Source organism: Syngnathus typhle, linkage group LG14 (assembly GCF_033458585.1).
Source record: "Syngnathus typhle isolate RoL2023-S1 ecotype Sweden linkage group LG14, RoL_Styp_1.0, whole genome shotgun sequence".
Lineage (NCBI taxonomy): Eukaryota > Metazoa > Chordata > Actinopteri > Syngnathiformes > Syngnathidae > Syngnathus > Syngnathus typhle.
In genome coordinates this window covers 1,719,977-1,735,479 of record NC_083751.1, presented here as the reverse complement: position 1 = coordinate 1,735,479, position 15,503 = coordinate 1,719,977, and the positions used below count along the sequence as shown (strand labels likewise).

Genomic DNA, 15,503 nt, shown 5'->3' with positions numbered 1-15,503 from the left:
TGTGCTGACGTCTTGTGGCTCAAGTTGTTCAAATCAAATAACCGATCTTTTCTTTTTCTTTTTGTTCAACTCACCCTAAACATTATTTTAAACCTGTATGCATGACTTAATGCATTTGAAATAAATAAAATATTCACTCTTAATAAATGTAACCAACCTTAATGCAATTTAAAGTCATTTATAACTGGTGCACATTTGCCACATTCTTGAAGACAGACCCACGTTGGCGTCATTTCAAGGGGGGGTGGCGGCTTTATTTTCAGCGATTCACAAGACTGAATAGGGAGGAATAATTTGAGACCCCTACATTCTCTAAATGTTAAGACAATTGTCCTAGAGACTGTAGAACCTAAAAAGGCCAGCTTTTGTGACACAAATACCCATAGCTACAATAGATGATCTCCTCAAAATGATAAGTACATTTCATTTAGCTCATTTCAACCAAACTATTCACGTATATAATGTCACAACATGAAAACCGCAGTGGTAAAGTTGCTGTCGATGCTTGTGAGCGCTCACATTAATATTCACAAGCAGTGTAGCTAAAGAGGCCCCTGCAGCATGAGAGGTAGGTGGACATTAAACCATGACTACACAAGGACCCTCAGTGAGGAGAAAACCCCACTCAGCCTCGGCTAATGTGCCTGAAGTGCATGCTGGGTAATGGTGGTCCAGGTGATGCTTATTGTAGTGTCATTGTGCCGCGTGTAATGTTGCACGGGGGAAAAGGTTAAAAATTTACTTGTGTTAATATTATGTGCTCGGTTGTATTGTTGATGTTGTTACAGCTGCACCTACTGTGAAAGCGCAAATAAAACTATGAATTAAGTCATCAAAAAAAATCTGTCTCATTCTGAGTGTGAAAATATACAAATCTATATAATTTAACAATTGCAAAGTAACACAACAATATGACCACAACAAATCCTAGACTCAACACCTGCAACATTTGGGTTTGTAAACATGCAATGGTGATTATTTTTTGCACACCGAGGGGTCCTATTTAAACAGCTGTGGCCTAGAACAGATGGACTGTGTGTCTGAACTTTGTAACCTGTGAAACTCTCCATACATTGGTGCTTCTCACGCCAGTGACGTGCAGTGAAGTTTATGACTGCTGAGGCGCCACTTCACTGGAGTCAGACATAAAAGTATGAACACAAAATGGAAGACTAGTTTTTTCCATTTTTACTTGCATTGAAACGACCTAAATAAGGTCAAAATAAGGCCGCCCCTTTTTTTATTTGTTCTTCACATGCATAGGACGTCCAGCAGAGGGCAGCAGTGCCTCACTTGCCTACGCTGACCCCGCGTCCCTGTCTCATGTTTTGCGTCAAAAAGTACTTAGCTCTCCAAGTACCGCCATAACGCTAATAAAGTAAGGAAGTTGGCCAAAATACAAATAGATTGTACTTTTAAAAATTGTATACGACAGGTCTGCTTAAAAATCAAAAAGGTAAGAGTAATCACTCGATTGCTAATCAACAGACCAATTAGCGTTGACGCTCAGATTCAAGAATTAGCAGCAAGAAGGTGTTTCAAGATGACGATCCTATTTAAAATCATGGGACTATATATCTTGTTTAAAACGGACATTGCAACTATCTTTTACCTTGCCTCAGATGAGGGGCTTGAGATTGCAAATGATTCACCCGAGTGGCGCATCTAGTGCGGAGACAATCTCGGAGGCGAGTGAGCGCCGTGGCTTGCGCCTTTGACCTGCAATGCCGACAATGCCCCGCAGCGTCAGCACTCCGGAGCCCGATATAAACCCCCGGCCTCTCGCCTTTCGCCCCTTTACGCCGTGCAGACAGTCTTGCCGGGCACAAGCAAAATGAGCAGCAGCGCCTCACTCGATCAACCCATTTTCTCCAAGGGGGAGGACTGCAAATCCTCGTGGCACGGCGCCAACGCTGGCTACAATGAAGCCGATACTCACCTGGAGATTATGGGCAAACCCGTGATGGAGCGCTGGGAGACCCCGTACATGCACTCCCTGGCAACGGTGGCAGCCTCCAAAGGTTACTTGACCTTGTATTTTATTATCTTGATGTAAATTGCCCCATAGTTTTATTTTATTCATTGATTTATTTCTTTAACATCAACTACCTTCTAAATGTGTTTCTTCTGTGAAAAAAGTGATTTAATATGGCATGTGGATGTACTTACACCGAATTAACATTTTACTTCCTTTTTTGATGAAATTTCTGGTGCACACTTACATAGGGGGGGGGGGGAGTGAACAGAATCCAGCAGCTGTCATGGAAATTGGCCAAGAAGTCTGCAGAGCGTGGTGGTGGTGGGGGGGTCGTTTTCGCTTTGTGTGAAAATAGACACACACTCCCATGTGCGAGGGAGGACAAGTGTCAGTTCCGAAAGTTTCTCGGCATTGATAGTTAGTTACTAAGTTACCAAGCTATTGTGGTACTGTAGTTTACATTTAAAATGGCAATTTGCCTCCTGCTACGGTGTAAGGAATTGAAGGCCGATAAATCAACCAGGAACCCAGCAACGACACCTTAAGCATCTACTAGTCCACTCACGTCTATTTATATTCTTGAAACCCTGTAAGCTTTCCAGTCACACCCAACTAACTAGTGATCCTTCAACAGGAAACCTAAAACATTTTTTTTTTAATCACTGCAACACCTACTTTGTTCGATGAACTATGGCGATTTTGAAAGTCAAGTTTAAAGAGATCGTTTCAATGGATATTATTGGGTCTAATGATATTTGTCATTCAGGCGGTCGGGTTCTGGAGATCGGTTTCGGCATGGCCATTGCTGCCACTAAAGTGGAATCCTTCCCCATTGAGGAGCACTGGATCATCGAGTGCAACGACGGCGTCTTTAGCCGACTGGAGAACTGGGCCAAGTCTCAACCGCACAAGGTCTATAGAATTTTTTTTTGGAGCCTGGTCTGTTAAGGCTTTTTCTTCAGTTTTTGGTGTCGTCGTAGGTTGTCCCCCTCAAGGGCCTCTGGGAGCAGGTTGTACCCACCCTGCCGGATAACCATTTTGACGGTATGAAATCACAGTCACATTGACGTCCTGCAAACCAGTACACTTCTAACAAGCATTTTGTCTTCCCTTCCAGGTATCCTGTATGACACATACCCTCTGTCTGAAGACAAATGGCACACACACCAGTTTGACTTTATCAAGGTTTGAACACAATTTAGAGCTGTGGCAAATGTTAAAAGTGGAATCACGTCATAAGTTGGTACTTTGTGTGTGTAGGGTCACGCTCACCGATTGCTGAAGCCCGGCGGCGTCCTCACCTACTGCAATCTGACCTCCTGGGGCGAGCTGCTCAAGGGCAAATATAACAATATCGAGACTATGTTTCAGGTGAGTTGCTATCATGGTTGTATGAATCGCAATTGCAGTCTGTGTATCATCATAAGTTTGGTGGAAAGGAAGGAAAAAGATAGATGAATTTTGTTTTAAGTTATTTCGCAAGCTATGAGATCCCAAGTCAAGACATACATTTCAAATTCCCTAAACACGCTACGTTTATCTTGGACACACGTTATTTTCAGCGTCTATATGGCTAAGGCAAGACCAAAGTTCATTTTTAATTACGTTTTTAAAGACTAGTCAGCTGAACTAAGACCTCCTTATCATTAGGATTCAATTGAATTGACAATTGACTACAAACGGGTAAACATCCACTCTTGATAACTATGGTAATCAATCATTGGTTCTTGTCAAATATCAAGATTTGTTTTTTTTACAATCAGCATTAAGGGTTAAGACAAAATGCACCTCCACTGTACATCAGCCTTGAGTTCAGGACAAACGTTAACTTGCTGCAATAGGGCAAGGTTAGTGATAACAACGTCTTGAAGCCTTACTGAGCCACTGTTAATGATTTCAGGAGAGCCAGGTGCCTCATCTGCTTGAAGCCGGCTTCAAGAAGGAGAAGATAAGCACCACCACCATGGACATTGCACCTCCCACTGAGTGCAAATACTATTCCTTCCATAAGATGATCACCCCCACCATTTACAAAGAGTAAAGTGCAAAGCACTGCAGAAGATTCCGTTTTTTTTTTTACTAGTATGCGCCTTCTCTGACGATCTCTCCTTATTCTTGTTTGCCTTCTTTCAATAAAACCAAGTCCATGGCATGAGTCATTGAATTTTTCAATTTATGCTAGCGTGTCACAAGGGAACAACAGGGCAGCTTTTATACTCCACAGTCGCCCACTTCATTAGATCAATTTAAGCAGCACTTGACTCAGCATTAGCATTAGCACGCTCGGTTAATAAGAGGTGTTTAATGTCGACAAATGCAGACTGGCGATAAAGTACTGTATACATTGCTGTTAAAAGAGAACAGTACAAGTCATATGAACACAAAAATATAAACTCATTAGATGGACAGAAAAAGTCAGATGGGGAAACTCAGTAGTGGGTAGATTCTATTTTTTTTTTTAAATAAATGCTTGAAATGACCTTTGTCAAAGTCAGAGCAAGTGATTATTTTTCAAATTAAACAAAAAGCACATAAAGTTGCAATAAAAACAGTCAAATTTTAGCTTTTACTTTTTGTCTGCTGTCAAATTGAGATTTTGGCGCTACCTGGTGGCAGGCTAACGCAATACACTTGGTAGACCACTGTCAAGTACTCATGGGACAATTTAAAACTCTGTGGTTTTACCAACTTCACCAAATTAGAGCTTTCATTAAGTCTGGAATTTTTATTTTTGTTACAAAGCTATTCTGTAGATATGACAGCAGATTACTTTAAAAAAAAAAAAGGTCAGAGTTGGGTTAAAAACAAGCATCAGTACAGCTAATATTAAATAATTCTTGACTTTATTTTACGGTGATTTCTTGCAGTTCTACATTGAGGATGAACAACGTCCCAAATGAAACCAGAACTTCAACACTTAAAGCTCGGGTGTATTATATACACACACACACGCACACACAGTCATACATAACGCCCATTCACTTCCGATACCAGATTGCCAACTTCTTCTCACGTTTGATCTTCTTCTGCAACTGCAATGTTCCATAGAGGAGAGCCTCTGCGGTGGGTGGGCACCCTGTGCACAGCACAAGTCGTAGGATGTAGAAATAAATCACAATTTTATTCTATCACAGACTACATCCATTTTCCATGACTATATAAATAATATCACCATAGTACATTAATATAGCCAACATTTTAAAGACCATTATTCACATCTATGTATACCTGGAACATAAATGTCCACTGGTACAATTCGGTCACAGCCTCTGACCACAGCGTAAGAGTAGTGATAGTAGCCTCCTCCATTTGCACAGCTAGGGGGAGCAAACAATCACGAGTCAAGAGTAGCGAGTTCAAAATGAAACATCCGCTTTGCTGCCAATATCAAATCACAGGAGTTAAAAAGGATTTAGTAGTCATCTCACCTTCCCATGGAGATAACGTATCTTGGCTCAGGCATCTGGTCGTACACCTGTGGGAAAAAAGTATTGACATCGTTTTCAACATTACATATACTTTTTTTGTATACGAATATTTGGGTCTCCAAAACCACCAGAAAAGTTATAAGATGAGTTGCTCAGCGCTTTAAAAACCAGAACCGCCGGTAAACTCGTTGAAGGTCACTGCGCCGGCGACATTGAGCAGCCCATCAGTTGCATGCCAACGCGCTCAGTCGGTCACCGTAGTGATGAAAGCTGTACTTTGCATTTCCATGAGACAGAGCCACCGAGCCCCTCAATCCCGGGATTTGGAACATGTGTGACATTGAGGATTAGACTTCTGCGTCCTCACCTTCCTGAGAGCTGGAGCCATTTTGTTGGTCAAAGTCCCGGCCACAATCATGACATCAGCCTGTCTGGGACTGGCGCGGAACACCACGCCGAAGCGGTCCATGTCGTAGCGCGGTGCCGCCATGTGCATCATCTCCACCGCGCAGCACGCCAAGCCGAAGGTCATAGGCCACAAAGAACTCTACAGGGGTAAACACAATAGATCTTGACCGTGATAGGACCTCTGGTGCATCCATATTAATTGTATAAATCATATTTATAAAAATCTGTATGATTCATGGGACCAGTGTGAATGTAACTCACGCAATATAGGCTCACCAGACATTTTATACGTCATAAATTCTGACCTTAACTCTTAATTTGTAATTCAATAGACACAAAAGACACTCACCCTGCGAGCCCAGTTAATAAGGTCATCCAGTTTGGTGATGACATACTCGCCCTTGCTGCTGGCTACAGACGATGGTTTGGCAGCCGCCACTGCCGTGCTTTTCTCTCGGACGGGCACCAAACTGTAAGAAGGGGCAATATGATAAGGAACTTAATTCTATCAAACACTCACAAGCATCTCACCTTGTGGTGGTATTGTCGCTTTTAGCGGCGTTGTGCAGACTCTTCTGCTGCTGAAGAAACAATGATGAAATCGGCCTGAGGAAGAAAGAGCAGGTTCAATTTATGACCATGATTTACCCTGTGCAATTGGCATCTTTAAGATTGACGCCATGTTGAAACTTCACATTCGAGCATACATAAGTTATTCACTTACCTTGCACAAAAACTGCCAGACATGGTCAGGCGAGGCCCTGCAAAAAGTATTTTAGATGAATTGTTAGTCACCCATCTGCCAAAGCTGGCTGTATGATAATTATTCTATTGTCTATTCATATTGTTCTGTTGCCTAACAATTACGAGAGCATTTACAATCATGTAAAAAGCAAAGAAAACGTAAATAATCCACCAAACGTCCTTGTCTACTTGATGTCTGCGTCGTCTATCTGTTTCTAACTTTTCTGTTACGTTACAACGAGGCTTTTGGAATTACAGCAGTCGTTTGATTCTCTTGCATATTAGCTAGCAAGCTAACGCAGCAAGGTCAGCGTGCATATGCCCTTAAAAGTTGCTGCTCCAAATACTGACGCAATGAAACATAAGACAGTCCGATTTAGTGTCCAAAATCCCAAATAAGATTAGCAAATCACTGTTAGAAAGCCCGATAGACTTGACGAAAGCGTATTATTTCACTCAAAACATTACGTACCCACCAACGCCGCCATCTTTGGAAATAGGTTTACGTCACAGTTCTGTGTTAATTACGTCCTCATGCGGCTAGAGGGCGCTGCTGTTAGGGTCAAATCTCTTGTCGATGGGCTTAATAATTATAGTCGCATATATATATATATATATATATATATATATATATATATATATATATATATATATATATATATATATATATATATATATATATATATAAAATAATTTTATTATTATATATATATATATATATATATATTCATTATTTTGTCACATTGAAGTTATTTCTGTGACCTATGTGGGTTTGTCTTTCATGAACAGAGGTGTACCCACAGTTTTATCCATGTTTGTGGTTTCGAGTCACTTAATTTCACATTCTCCTCGATGAGCCCACACACGTCTCCCAAAATAATTGTCTGCAATTAAGTTTATTTTTATTCTTCTTCTGTCGGCTTTCTATTTTAGTTTAGACTCATTACAGGGGCCAGAGAGCAACATCAGCAGCAAAGTAAGCCAGTAGGCAGCAGATGGAGGGCACACATAATAACAGTCCAAATGCGGCACGCACATATACGTTCTTCTGAGAATAACTCTTCAGAGGCCCAGACTATTCTAAAGCAGCCATCTTTTTCTTTTCTTTTTTACAACTGGATTTTATTCTGCCTTCATATACACAAACTTTTTACAAACTCGTCACTTTTGCTTTTTTTTTTTTTTTAAGCAACATGAGAATTGAAGACATTTGTACTGGAGTAGCTTGAAAGGACTTGTTGGAGTGCTTGCCCCCATCGAAAGCTGGCAAAGAGCTCTTGAGTTTCAAATAATAAACAATAAAATTAAAAAAGAAAAAACAGTCTACTAGAGTTAAATCATTGAAGCCATCAAGAACTGAGAGGTTATCGTGGCAACTCCTTTAGCTTTGCCGGACTGTGGACCACAGGAATGACTTATTTTTGAAGAGATTTCCTTCTGGAAGAAGAGCACACATGTCCTCACTGAGAGTTCAGGAAGTTTGCGGCCAGCGCGTCTGCTGTGCCACTCGGGCTCTGTGTCGTCTCCCCCAACCGAGAAGATGTGGTGACCTGATTAAAAAAAATGTCCTGGGAAGGAAGGAGCGACTCTCTGCGGTACAGGTTGTACAGGAGAAAAAAATTGTAAACCAGCAAGGCCATGAGCGGGAAGACGGTCAGGCCGGAGCCGAAGCCTCGCCAGGAGCTGCACGCATTCAAGCTGGCCCAGTAGACAAGCCTGTTTGAGGGGGGCAAAAAAAATTAAAAATCATGTTACAGTGATGTGACTCACGTGCCAGTAGGATTGAAAAGAAAATGACTTTTGTCGTGTACAAGTCCGACTTACAGTAGCTTTTAGGGTTCGGTTTTGTTCGTGACATTGTAATTGTGGTCGCTTTGAGTCGAAAATAGACTCGTCCACTGCGCACACATCTTAACCAGCGTTGGTAGCAAAAATTATTTTTATAAAGAACTGAAACTCTATGAATAATAACTCTAATTAGCTATATTATATTACCGTAATTTTCGGACTATAAGTCGCTCCTGAGTATAAGTCGCCCCCCCCACCCAAACTATGAAAAAAAACGCGACTTATAGTCCGAAAATTACGGTACATATTTAAAGAATAGAAAGTTACCTTCCCAGAATGAACATGGCGACCAACATTGGTACCAATTTGAGCTGCTGTTGAGGGATAAAGGCCGCCATGACGAGAAGATTGAGGACGTAGAGGAATAACAACTGCAGGGATGCAGTCACGAAGCGCTGCTGAATTGCGTGTCTTCGGGGAGGTGAGTCGTGCAAACCGAACGAGGCGCTACAGAAGCGGCACATTGCACCCAAGAGCATTGCTGGAGAGGGCACAGAAGGAAAATGTTAGTAAAAAAAAAATCCTGAAAACGTTTCTTTTTTTTAATGCCACTTTGTGAAAAAAAAAAATATTGGTGAATTTATTTTAATTTGTTAAGTGATAAAAAAAAATAATAATAATCAGTGAAAAAAATGATTCACTTGTTAGATAATAATCCTGAAAATTGGTTTTTATCTCTGGGTTGAATTTTTACTTTTTGTTTGACGATGAACCTAAGTTTTGAAGATAATGTTTTTGACTATAAAAAAATCCAAATCTAGAAGAAAATATGAAATAAACGGCCTGTCATACGTCCGCTGTGTAGAGGTTGAACGTGCACCAAATAAAAGGGGACACGAGACGTTGAAACATTCCAAGACGAGGCGGCCAGACAAAATGAATCCTTCCTAATCCTTCTGCTTTATGTGTCTGTTGTGAATGATGCCTACCGAGTACAACGGGTACTGTAGCCACCACACAGCAGCAGAGGGTGAAGACCACCCGGCTGGTCACGTCGGGGCAGTCGGGGAGCTGAACGTGGACGTAGCTATGGAGCGCGTAGAGAATGGCCGACGCACACAGAAAAGAAGCCAGAACCGAGAGGAAGGCGGGGACTCGGCCGCTCTGACAGCATTTGCACACGCAGCAGCACCGACCGCCACCGGCGGATTCCTCGTGTGCGTCCTCGCGAGTGTCCAGCTCCGGGCTCCACACCGTCAGCTCCACGCTATCCGGCGGTGGAGCCATCAAGGGTCGACCTTCATCCCCCGTACAGCTCAGACAAGGGGATTCTGGACTCCATTTTGGTGTGTTTGTGCCGTTAGGGATGTCTCCCTGAGACATCAGAGTTGGAGCCTTGATGCAGTTTTCCGTGGCGCCGGCCAAATTACGCTCTGCGGTGATCGGAGTGGAAAGAGTTTGATCCAGCGCTCCCTCCTCTGTGTGGCCGTGTCTCCTTTTCTCCTCGTGGAGGCCATTGCTGGGCTGCTGGTGGCTGGAGGCCGAGTCTGTTCAAACCAGAGGGACTGATTAAAGCAGCATCCAAAACCAAACAATGGAGACTCTTACGCATTATCCCCATATTAGACATGTCAAGGCGTCGAAAGTGGGTTTGAGGAGCAGATTATCTTAATGCCTGGACCTCAAATCATCTGCTTTGCCACATCCTATAAATTCCCAGGACATCAACAAACCACTCCTGCATATCGTAATTATTACTTTGCTAAGTTGGTTTTGATTTAATGCGTCTGTGATTGTTTCCCATTACCGAATTTGACAATCCAGTCCACATTCACCCCAAATGTTCTTTTAAGTATATCTCCAAGAAAACTGGAGACATTTAGAACTGTGATTCTTCTGACTCTAAAGTTCAAAAATGCAATATGCTGAGTTGAGCTGGAGCAGATCTCAGATGGACTTTGGTGCTGTCGAAACTTACCCTTTGCCTCCTCAGCCGACGGTAGAGGCTCCAGGGAACGCTGCGAGCCGGAGGCCGAGTGGGAGGACGAGTGCAGCTCCTCCACCGAGGACTCTGGACTGTCTGACACGGGTGCCATGCAGATCTGTGTGTCCAGGTCCAGGAAGGGGGAGAAAGACAGCCTAGCAGGGTCGATGTCCTGAAGCTGATTGATGATGTCACTGATGGATTCCTTCACGCTGTCGAGCTCCTTTGCGTTCTGCCCGTCGCCGGCCTTAAGCCCTGACGTGTTCATAGTCGCACAGCCTGGCACCTGATTAAAACAACATGAACAGAAAAATGATTCCGATTTTCCATCCATTTTTTTTTTTCCTGTTGTGCTTGTTCCCAGTAGAGCAGCAAGTGAGCTGGAGCTTATCCCAGATAGGTTGAGACAAACAATACATCTGGAGATGTAAACATAACTAGAGAATATGCCTAATATGGAAAACTATTACTAAATTTCCACACATTTGCAATCACTGCTTGAAAGTGCGCGTTGAATAGAATAGATAAATATACTGACCCGGGTGACGTCACAATCTTCTCAGGGTCGCTATAAATTGGATTAACGAAGAATCAGTGTCCAATTCTGTATTGATTTTTATTTACGAAGCAAAAGGACGATTTCGGTGACGTCACTTGGGATGCTCTGCTTTTTCAATGAAACGAACTCTTATTAAAGTTATTATTAAATGATATCGTGCTGAATGTGTTGTGTAGTAGCCCACGCGTGCTGCACGTGGATGCGTTCAATGACTTTAACGCCACAATAACAACATCCACGCGTCTCCTTTTGTTGCTTCAAACCCACGCTGACTTTCATTGACATGTGTGGCTCACATTCGGTTAAGTCGTTTTGGCGCACACTCGCAAAGCAAACAATGGCACTCAGAACTTTTTTTCCCCCCAAACAAATTAAATGACGCGACCATATTCAGATCATTCCAAATCACATAAATGCAATTCGTGATCGTCTGCATGTGGAAAATGCGCGTAGGATCAAATAGTGACTTTTCTCCCGCTTTAAAAAAAAAAAAAAAAAAATACTTTCCCGGCTGTGTTGTGCAATTCTAAAAAAACGTCGCTTAAATATTGGGTCAAGATGACTTGCTCACCAAACGACCGTGCAAAAAGCTACAATTAAAACGCAGTTTTCAGTTATGATGACTTCTGTCTGTCTTTTGTTTTGCGCCTATGCGGCAACAATGGCAGAGATAAAATGAAACAACGCTTGGGTCACACACTAATTCTATTCATCAAATACAAACAAAAGTTGGAATTAAAGAACTTACTTTTTCCAGTAGGTTGTCGGCTGTTTGTTGAGTTTACGCCTCTGGTGGTTAGAAGAAGAAAACCTTTCTTCCCTCCCCCTCTTGCTTTTCTTTTTGTCTTCCAGGATCCTGAAGTTGTGAATCAAATTTCAGGACGGACAAAATACTAGGCTTTCCCTCCGCCCATTGCACCCCCCTCCTTCCCTTCCCTGCCGGGTACCATGTCAAACACCATATGGAGCAAATAAAGCAGAGGAGATGCAGCAGGAGGGTAAGCACTTAACTTCCAGTTTGAGACTCACAGTCTAGATGTTCACTTTTATAGCCGTGTTCTAGTTGTCAGCATTGGTGTCGTAGTTATTGGATTACAATTAAGCAAGAGCAATGAAACTTGGTTTGCAACAACTGGACAGATGGAAACAGAACTGTTTTGCAAAGCTTTTCCACTTGCTGCACTGTTGGCTCTTTCCTGCAGCCGTGGGGCGATACATGAAGACTTATTTTTACAGGCTGCTTTTGTTTTGATAGACACAGCTGAAAAGCCAGCTGAGAAGTCCGAAACCACAGAGCCGTGCCATCCGCCTGTAAACAATTTATGACTTAGGTGTCGCATTTGAGGCTCGGAGATGAGAGTTTTAGAATATCCATCACGGCTATTTGTTGTTAAATACCGCAGATATATTCCACAATCATAATGATCCCACAATTAGGTTAGTTTTATTGCATTAAACATTGATCGAAAATAAAAAGGATTTTGCGAAATAATAAATAATTATATACACAACACATTTCAAGTTTCATCTCTGGGTCTTCTACTCAGGGGAATGATTTGATGGTAATGTGGTGCAAAAAATATAGAGCAGCGTAGCTGAAAAATGGATACGGCGTCCTTGGAAGCGGTCACGGAGAGACGCAAGTGGGGGGCGGGTTCTGGTCACATCAGTCCTCCGACAGCAGTCGTTGGAAGTGATCCTTCCTCTTCTTCAGCACCTCCCGAAAGTCCTCCTGAAAAAACACAGGAGATGATACGAGCGTGCGCGTGGAAAGTCTGTTTTCAGGATTCAAAAAGAAATCCTGCCGAAATACAGACGGCCATAAAAGATGCAAACAAACTAGCGATAAATGTCGGACGGACCGCTGCAGACAGTTTCTCCATGTAGGGGATGAGCTTCTGGAGTTCCCGGTCGTCCGACTCGCCAGACCAACTCTTGATGGGAAGCGTGTTCATCAACTGCAACAATCAGACGACGCCTCAAATTGAATCGAACCGACGGCCAACGAGCACGGTGGACAATCTGTGTCATACGAACGTGGTTGGGGTAGGTGTGGGGGGCGTTGTCCAGAACCACAGTCTTGGTCAGATCTCTCCCCAGGACGCCGAGATCTTTGACGTAGTGGCCGAGAACGCAGGAGCACTCATCCTGATAAAGACGGTGGCTGCAAGGGAACAAAATGATGATGTTATTCATTCGTTCCTTGCAATACACAAAGTGAAATGCTTTCAGGTTGACCTACCGAAAGAGCCTCCTTTGCGGGTCCAGGATGTCCAGAATCTTCTCAGCGTACTCCCGCTTTGCACAAGTGTAAACAAAGAGCTGCGACATAGGACGTAAAAAAAACACTTACTGGCTCTTATTAAAAGACAAGGACCATTTGCAGAAGGGCTCCCACTACAGTTTAAAGGGTGCCATGTCAAAAGCTAAACATGCACAATTGAGTTGTTTTAATTTAGCACAATTTAGACACACACCTCGTATGCTTTTGCCACGGACTGCAGAAACTCCTTCACGTGTGGTCGGAGGATCACGTAAACCTGTTGGTACCGAAACGATAGAAAGCCATCATCGGCATGGGGTCAAGGCAGACAAACATTTCCATGCTAATGAAGCAATGCACCATTCACAGCATGGGAATTGATTATGACTTCATTCACCTTATATTGATGATCCTGAAATGCTGTCTGGAAGGTGTATTCGGCATTGTCGATGACGTTCAGAGATCCAAACATCAATGTTTCATCCTGGAAGCACAACCATCCATAGTTTGTCTTGTTTTGCGTACTCAGCCTTAATAGGGACAAAGAAAAACTTGGCACTCACTAGGTCCACTACAAGCGTGGACTCCGGGGTACTCCTGGTTTTAGGGGGGATGTCAGGTAGTCTGGGCTGGGAATAGTGCGACTGGGATGGCAGGTTCTTGATGAAACTGAAGCTGGGAAGAAATATGGTCAAAGTCCGATACTGTGATAACGACAATAGCAAGGATGACACTTGGCCCAGATCTGCTATCGTAACGTTGACAGACATCGAAGCTGTAAAAATGTAAACAGGCAGAAAATAATGCTTACGGACTGAAGATGTGGTTGTCCGCGTCTCCCGCCAGGAGGTCAATGGAGCCGTAACCAAACACTCCTTGTTCGGGACTCATCATTACGTTGTTTTCTTCGCTCTTGTAATCTTGATCTTTGTTGTTGTTGAAAAAATAAAGACCAATTTCTTTCTCACTTCATAAAAGTTAAGACATCAAATGCAAAAAGGTTTCTATGCATGAAATAATTCATCTTTTAAAAGACCAGACTGAGGATTTACTTACTCTCTTTGCTGGGTGTGAGGAATCGAACAATGGGGGTGGAGATCTTTTGGGTGGTTGAATTATAAGGAGATGCAGGGTCCATCTCTGACAGTACGCGTTCATGGCGCAATATGGACCTGGGTGGAGTCTTCAAGACCGCATCTTGAAGAACAGTGTCAAGTTAGAGCCAGGAAAAAAAGGTCAGGGTATCAATTTACGAGAAAGAAGGGGGGATCACCTGTTTCTTTGACAACCGTTGCAATGGCTCTTTTTCTCGGCCACCTACAGGGCAGCACGCGCCTCCTCATGGGTGGGCCATCTTCACAATCTGACAGCACTTCAACCTTCACAGTAAGAGGTTCTGGTTGGGCACTGGCAGCTTCATTACTTTTTATATAAAGATCATATTTCTCTCATATTATTTGAAAGGTGTCATACTGTATTAAACATGATATTGAAGCGAGGGATTCTGCAACATTGTGTATGAATAAAATATGTCATACTTTGTTGACCTACTTATTGGTACACACATGAAGCTGGAACATTTAAATATGCCCAACACATTCATTAAAACACACATTTTTGTGTTTACAAAGGAACATTAGGGAGAATACACACTATAAACATAGATATAATAAATATTCTGCATATGGGCACATTTAATTTGCGCCACCCATATAACCAAGGCCACAATCAAAACAATACGATGAATGCATTGGAGTTTGAGATGTGCATGTTGGCCTGATTACACAAACGTGGAAAGTTTTACAATTCTTTGAATATATATAAATCGGGTAAATGCCATATCTAGATCTAACTTCGCAGACGATCTTTTTGACTCTCTTTTTGAGACCATAACAATCGAAAGCTAGCTAATAGCTACCAATAGCACGGCTAGTTCTGTCGAGATAAGTTGTAGGCACGAAACGTAGTTTGCATTGAAATTGAAATGTCAAGACATTGTCGAGGAAAAGCTTATTTAAAAATTTTTTTTGCATTACTTTATCTTGTAATGGAGTTCCTGGGACTGATACACAACGACGACTTCGTCTTGGTGTTGGTGTAGCTTTGTTGCTGGACGGCTGCCGTGTTTTCCTCGGCGTCTCCGTGTAGGGCGTCAAGGTTCTCTGTGACCGGAGTCTCATTTTAGGCTAAACTTACACGGAAACTTACTTTGTAAGAAATATTTAACGCAGAACTGGAAGACTTCCTGCTCGTTGTTTTGCTACATTCTATCAATTTGCTTTTGACGAGTTCCTTTAGCTCCGCCTCCCCAGTCCCCGCTTCGTCTCGAATCATGCGCTCCTTTGTGCCAG

At 42.6% G+C, this 15,503-nt stretch overlaps 4 protein-coding genes across 5 annotated transcripts; 1 reads left to right on the top strand and 3 right to left on the bottom strand.

Moving 5' to 3' along the window:
* Positions 1-1,782: 1,782 nt before the first annotated feature.
* Positions 1,783-4,133, top strand: gamt (guanidinoacetate N-methyltransferase). The gene is made up of 6 exons (XM_061297766.1): positions 1,783-2,021; positions 2,745-2,890; positions 2,959-3,022; positions 3,096-3,163; positions 3,239-3,349; positions 3,879-4,133. Exons 1-6 carry the CDS (start codon positions 1,835-1,837, stop codon positions 4,017-4,019), a joined length of 717 nt encoding a protein of 238 aa, XP_061153750.1. The 5' UTR covers positions 1,783-1,834; the 3' UTR covers positions 4,020-4,133.
* Positions 4,134-4,260: 127 nt separating this feature from the next.
* Positions 4,261-7,105, bottom strand: ndufs7 (NADH:ubiquinone oxidoreductase core subunit S7). The gene is made up of 8 exons (XM_061297767.1): positions 7,031-7,105; positions 6,539-6,575; positions 6,346-6,420; positions 6,164-6,284; positions 5,774-5,953; positions 5,407-5,453; positions 5,207-5,295; positions 4,261-5,054 (listed from the first exon to the last, which is right to left on the bottom strand). Exons 1-8 carry the CDS (start codon positions 7,044-7,046, stop codon positions 4,957-4,959), a joined length of 663 nt encoding a protein of 220 aa, XP_061153751.1. The 5' UTR covers positions 7,047-7,105; the 3' UTR covers positions 4,261-4,956.
* A 585-nt stretch (positions 7,106-7,690) lies between these two features.
* On the bottom strand, positions 7,691-12,155 carry LOC133167257 (transmembrane protein 79-like). 2 transcript variants are annotated; one of them, XM_061297886.1, is made up of 6 exons: positions 11,919-12,155; positions 11,638-11,745; positions 10,325-10,616; positions 9,336-9,893; positions 8,674-8,887; positions 7,691-8,274 (listed from the first exon to the last, which is right to left on the bottom strand). In XM_061297886.1, exons 3-6 carry the CDS (start codon positions 10,596-10,598, stop codon positions 8,019-8,021), a joined length of 1,302 nt encoding a protein of 433 aa, XP_061153870.1. In that variant the 5' UTR covers positions 10,599-10,616; positions 11,638-11,745; positions 11,919-12,155; the 3' UTR covers positions 7,691-8,018. The 2 variants fall into 2 exon arrangements, with proteins under 2 accessions (XP_061153870.1, XP_061153869.1); XM_061297885.1 differs by having other exon boundaries at positions 11,638-12,155.
* Positions 12,156-12,308: 153 nt separating this feature from the next.
* Positions 12,309-15,502, bottom strand: ctdspl3 (CTD (carboxy-terminal domain, RNA polymerase II, polypeptide A) small phosphatase like 3). The gene is made up of 11 exons (XM_061297887.1): positions 15,189-15,502; positions 14,426-14,531; positions 14,209-14,349; positions 13,964-14,078; positions 13,716-13,827; positions 13,550-13,636; positions 13,367-13,429; positions 13,132-13,211; positions 12,927-13,053; positions 12,752-12,847; positions 12,309-12,621 (listed from the first exon to the last, which is right to left on the bottom strand). The coding sequence occupies exons 1-11, from the start codon at positions 15,330-15,332 to the stop codon at positions 12,556-12,558; spliced, it is 1,137 nt and encodes a 378-aa protein (XP_061153871.1). The 5' UTR covers positions 15,333-15,502; the 3' UTR covers positions 12,309-12,555.
* Between the last annotated feature and the right edge of the window lies 1 nt (position 15,503).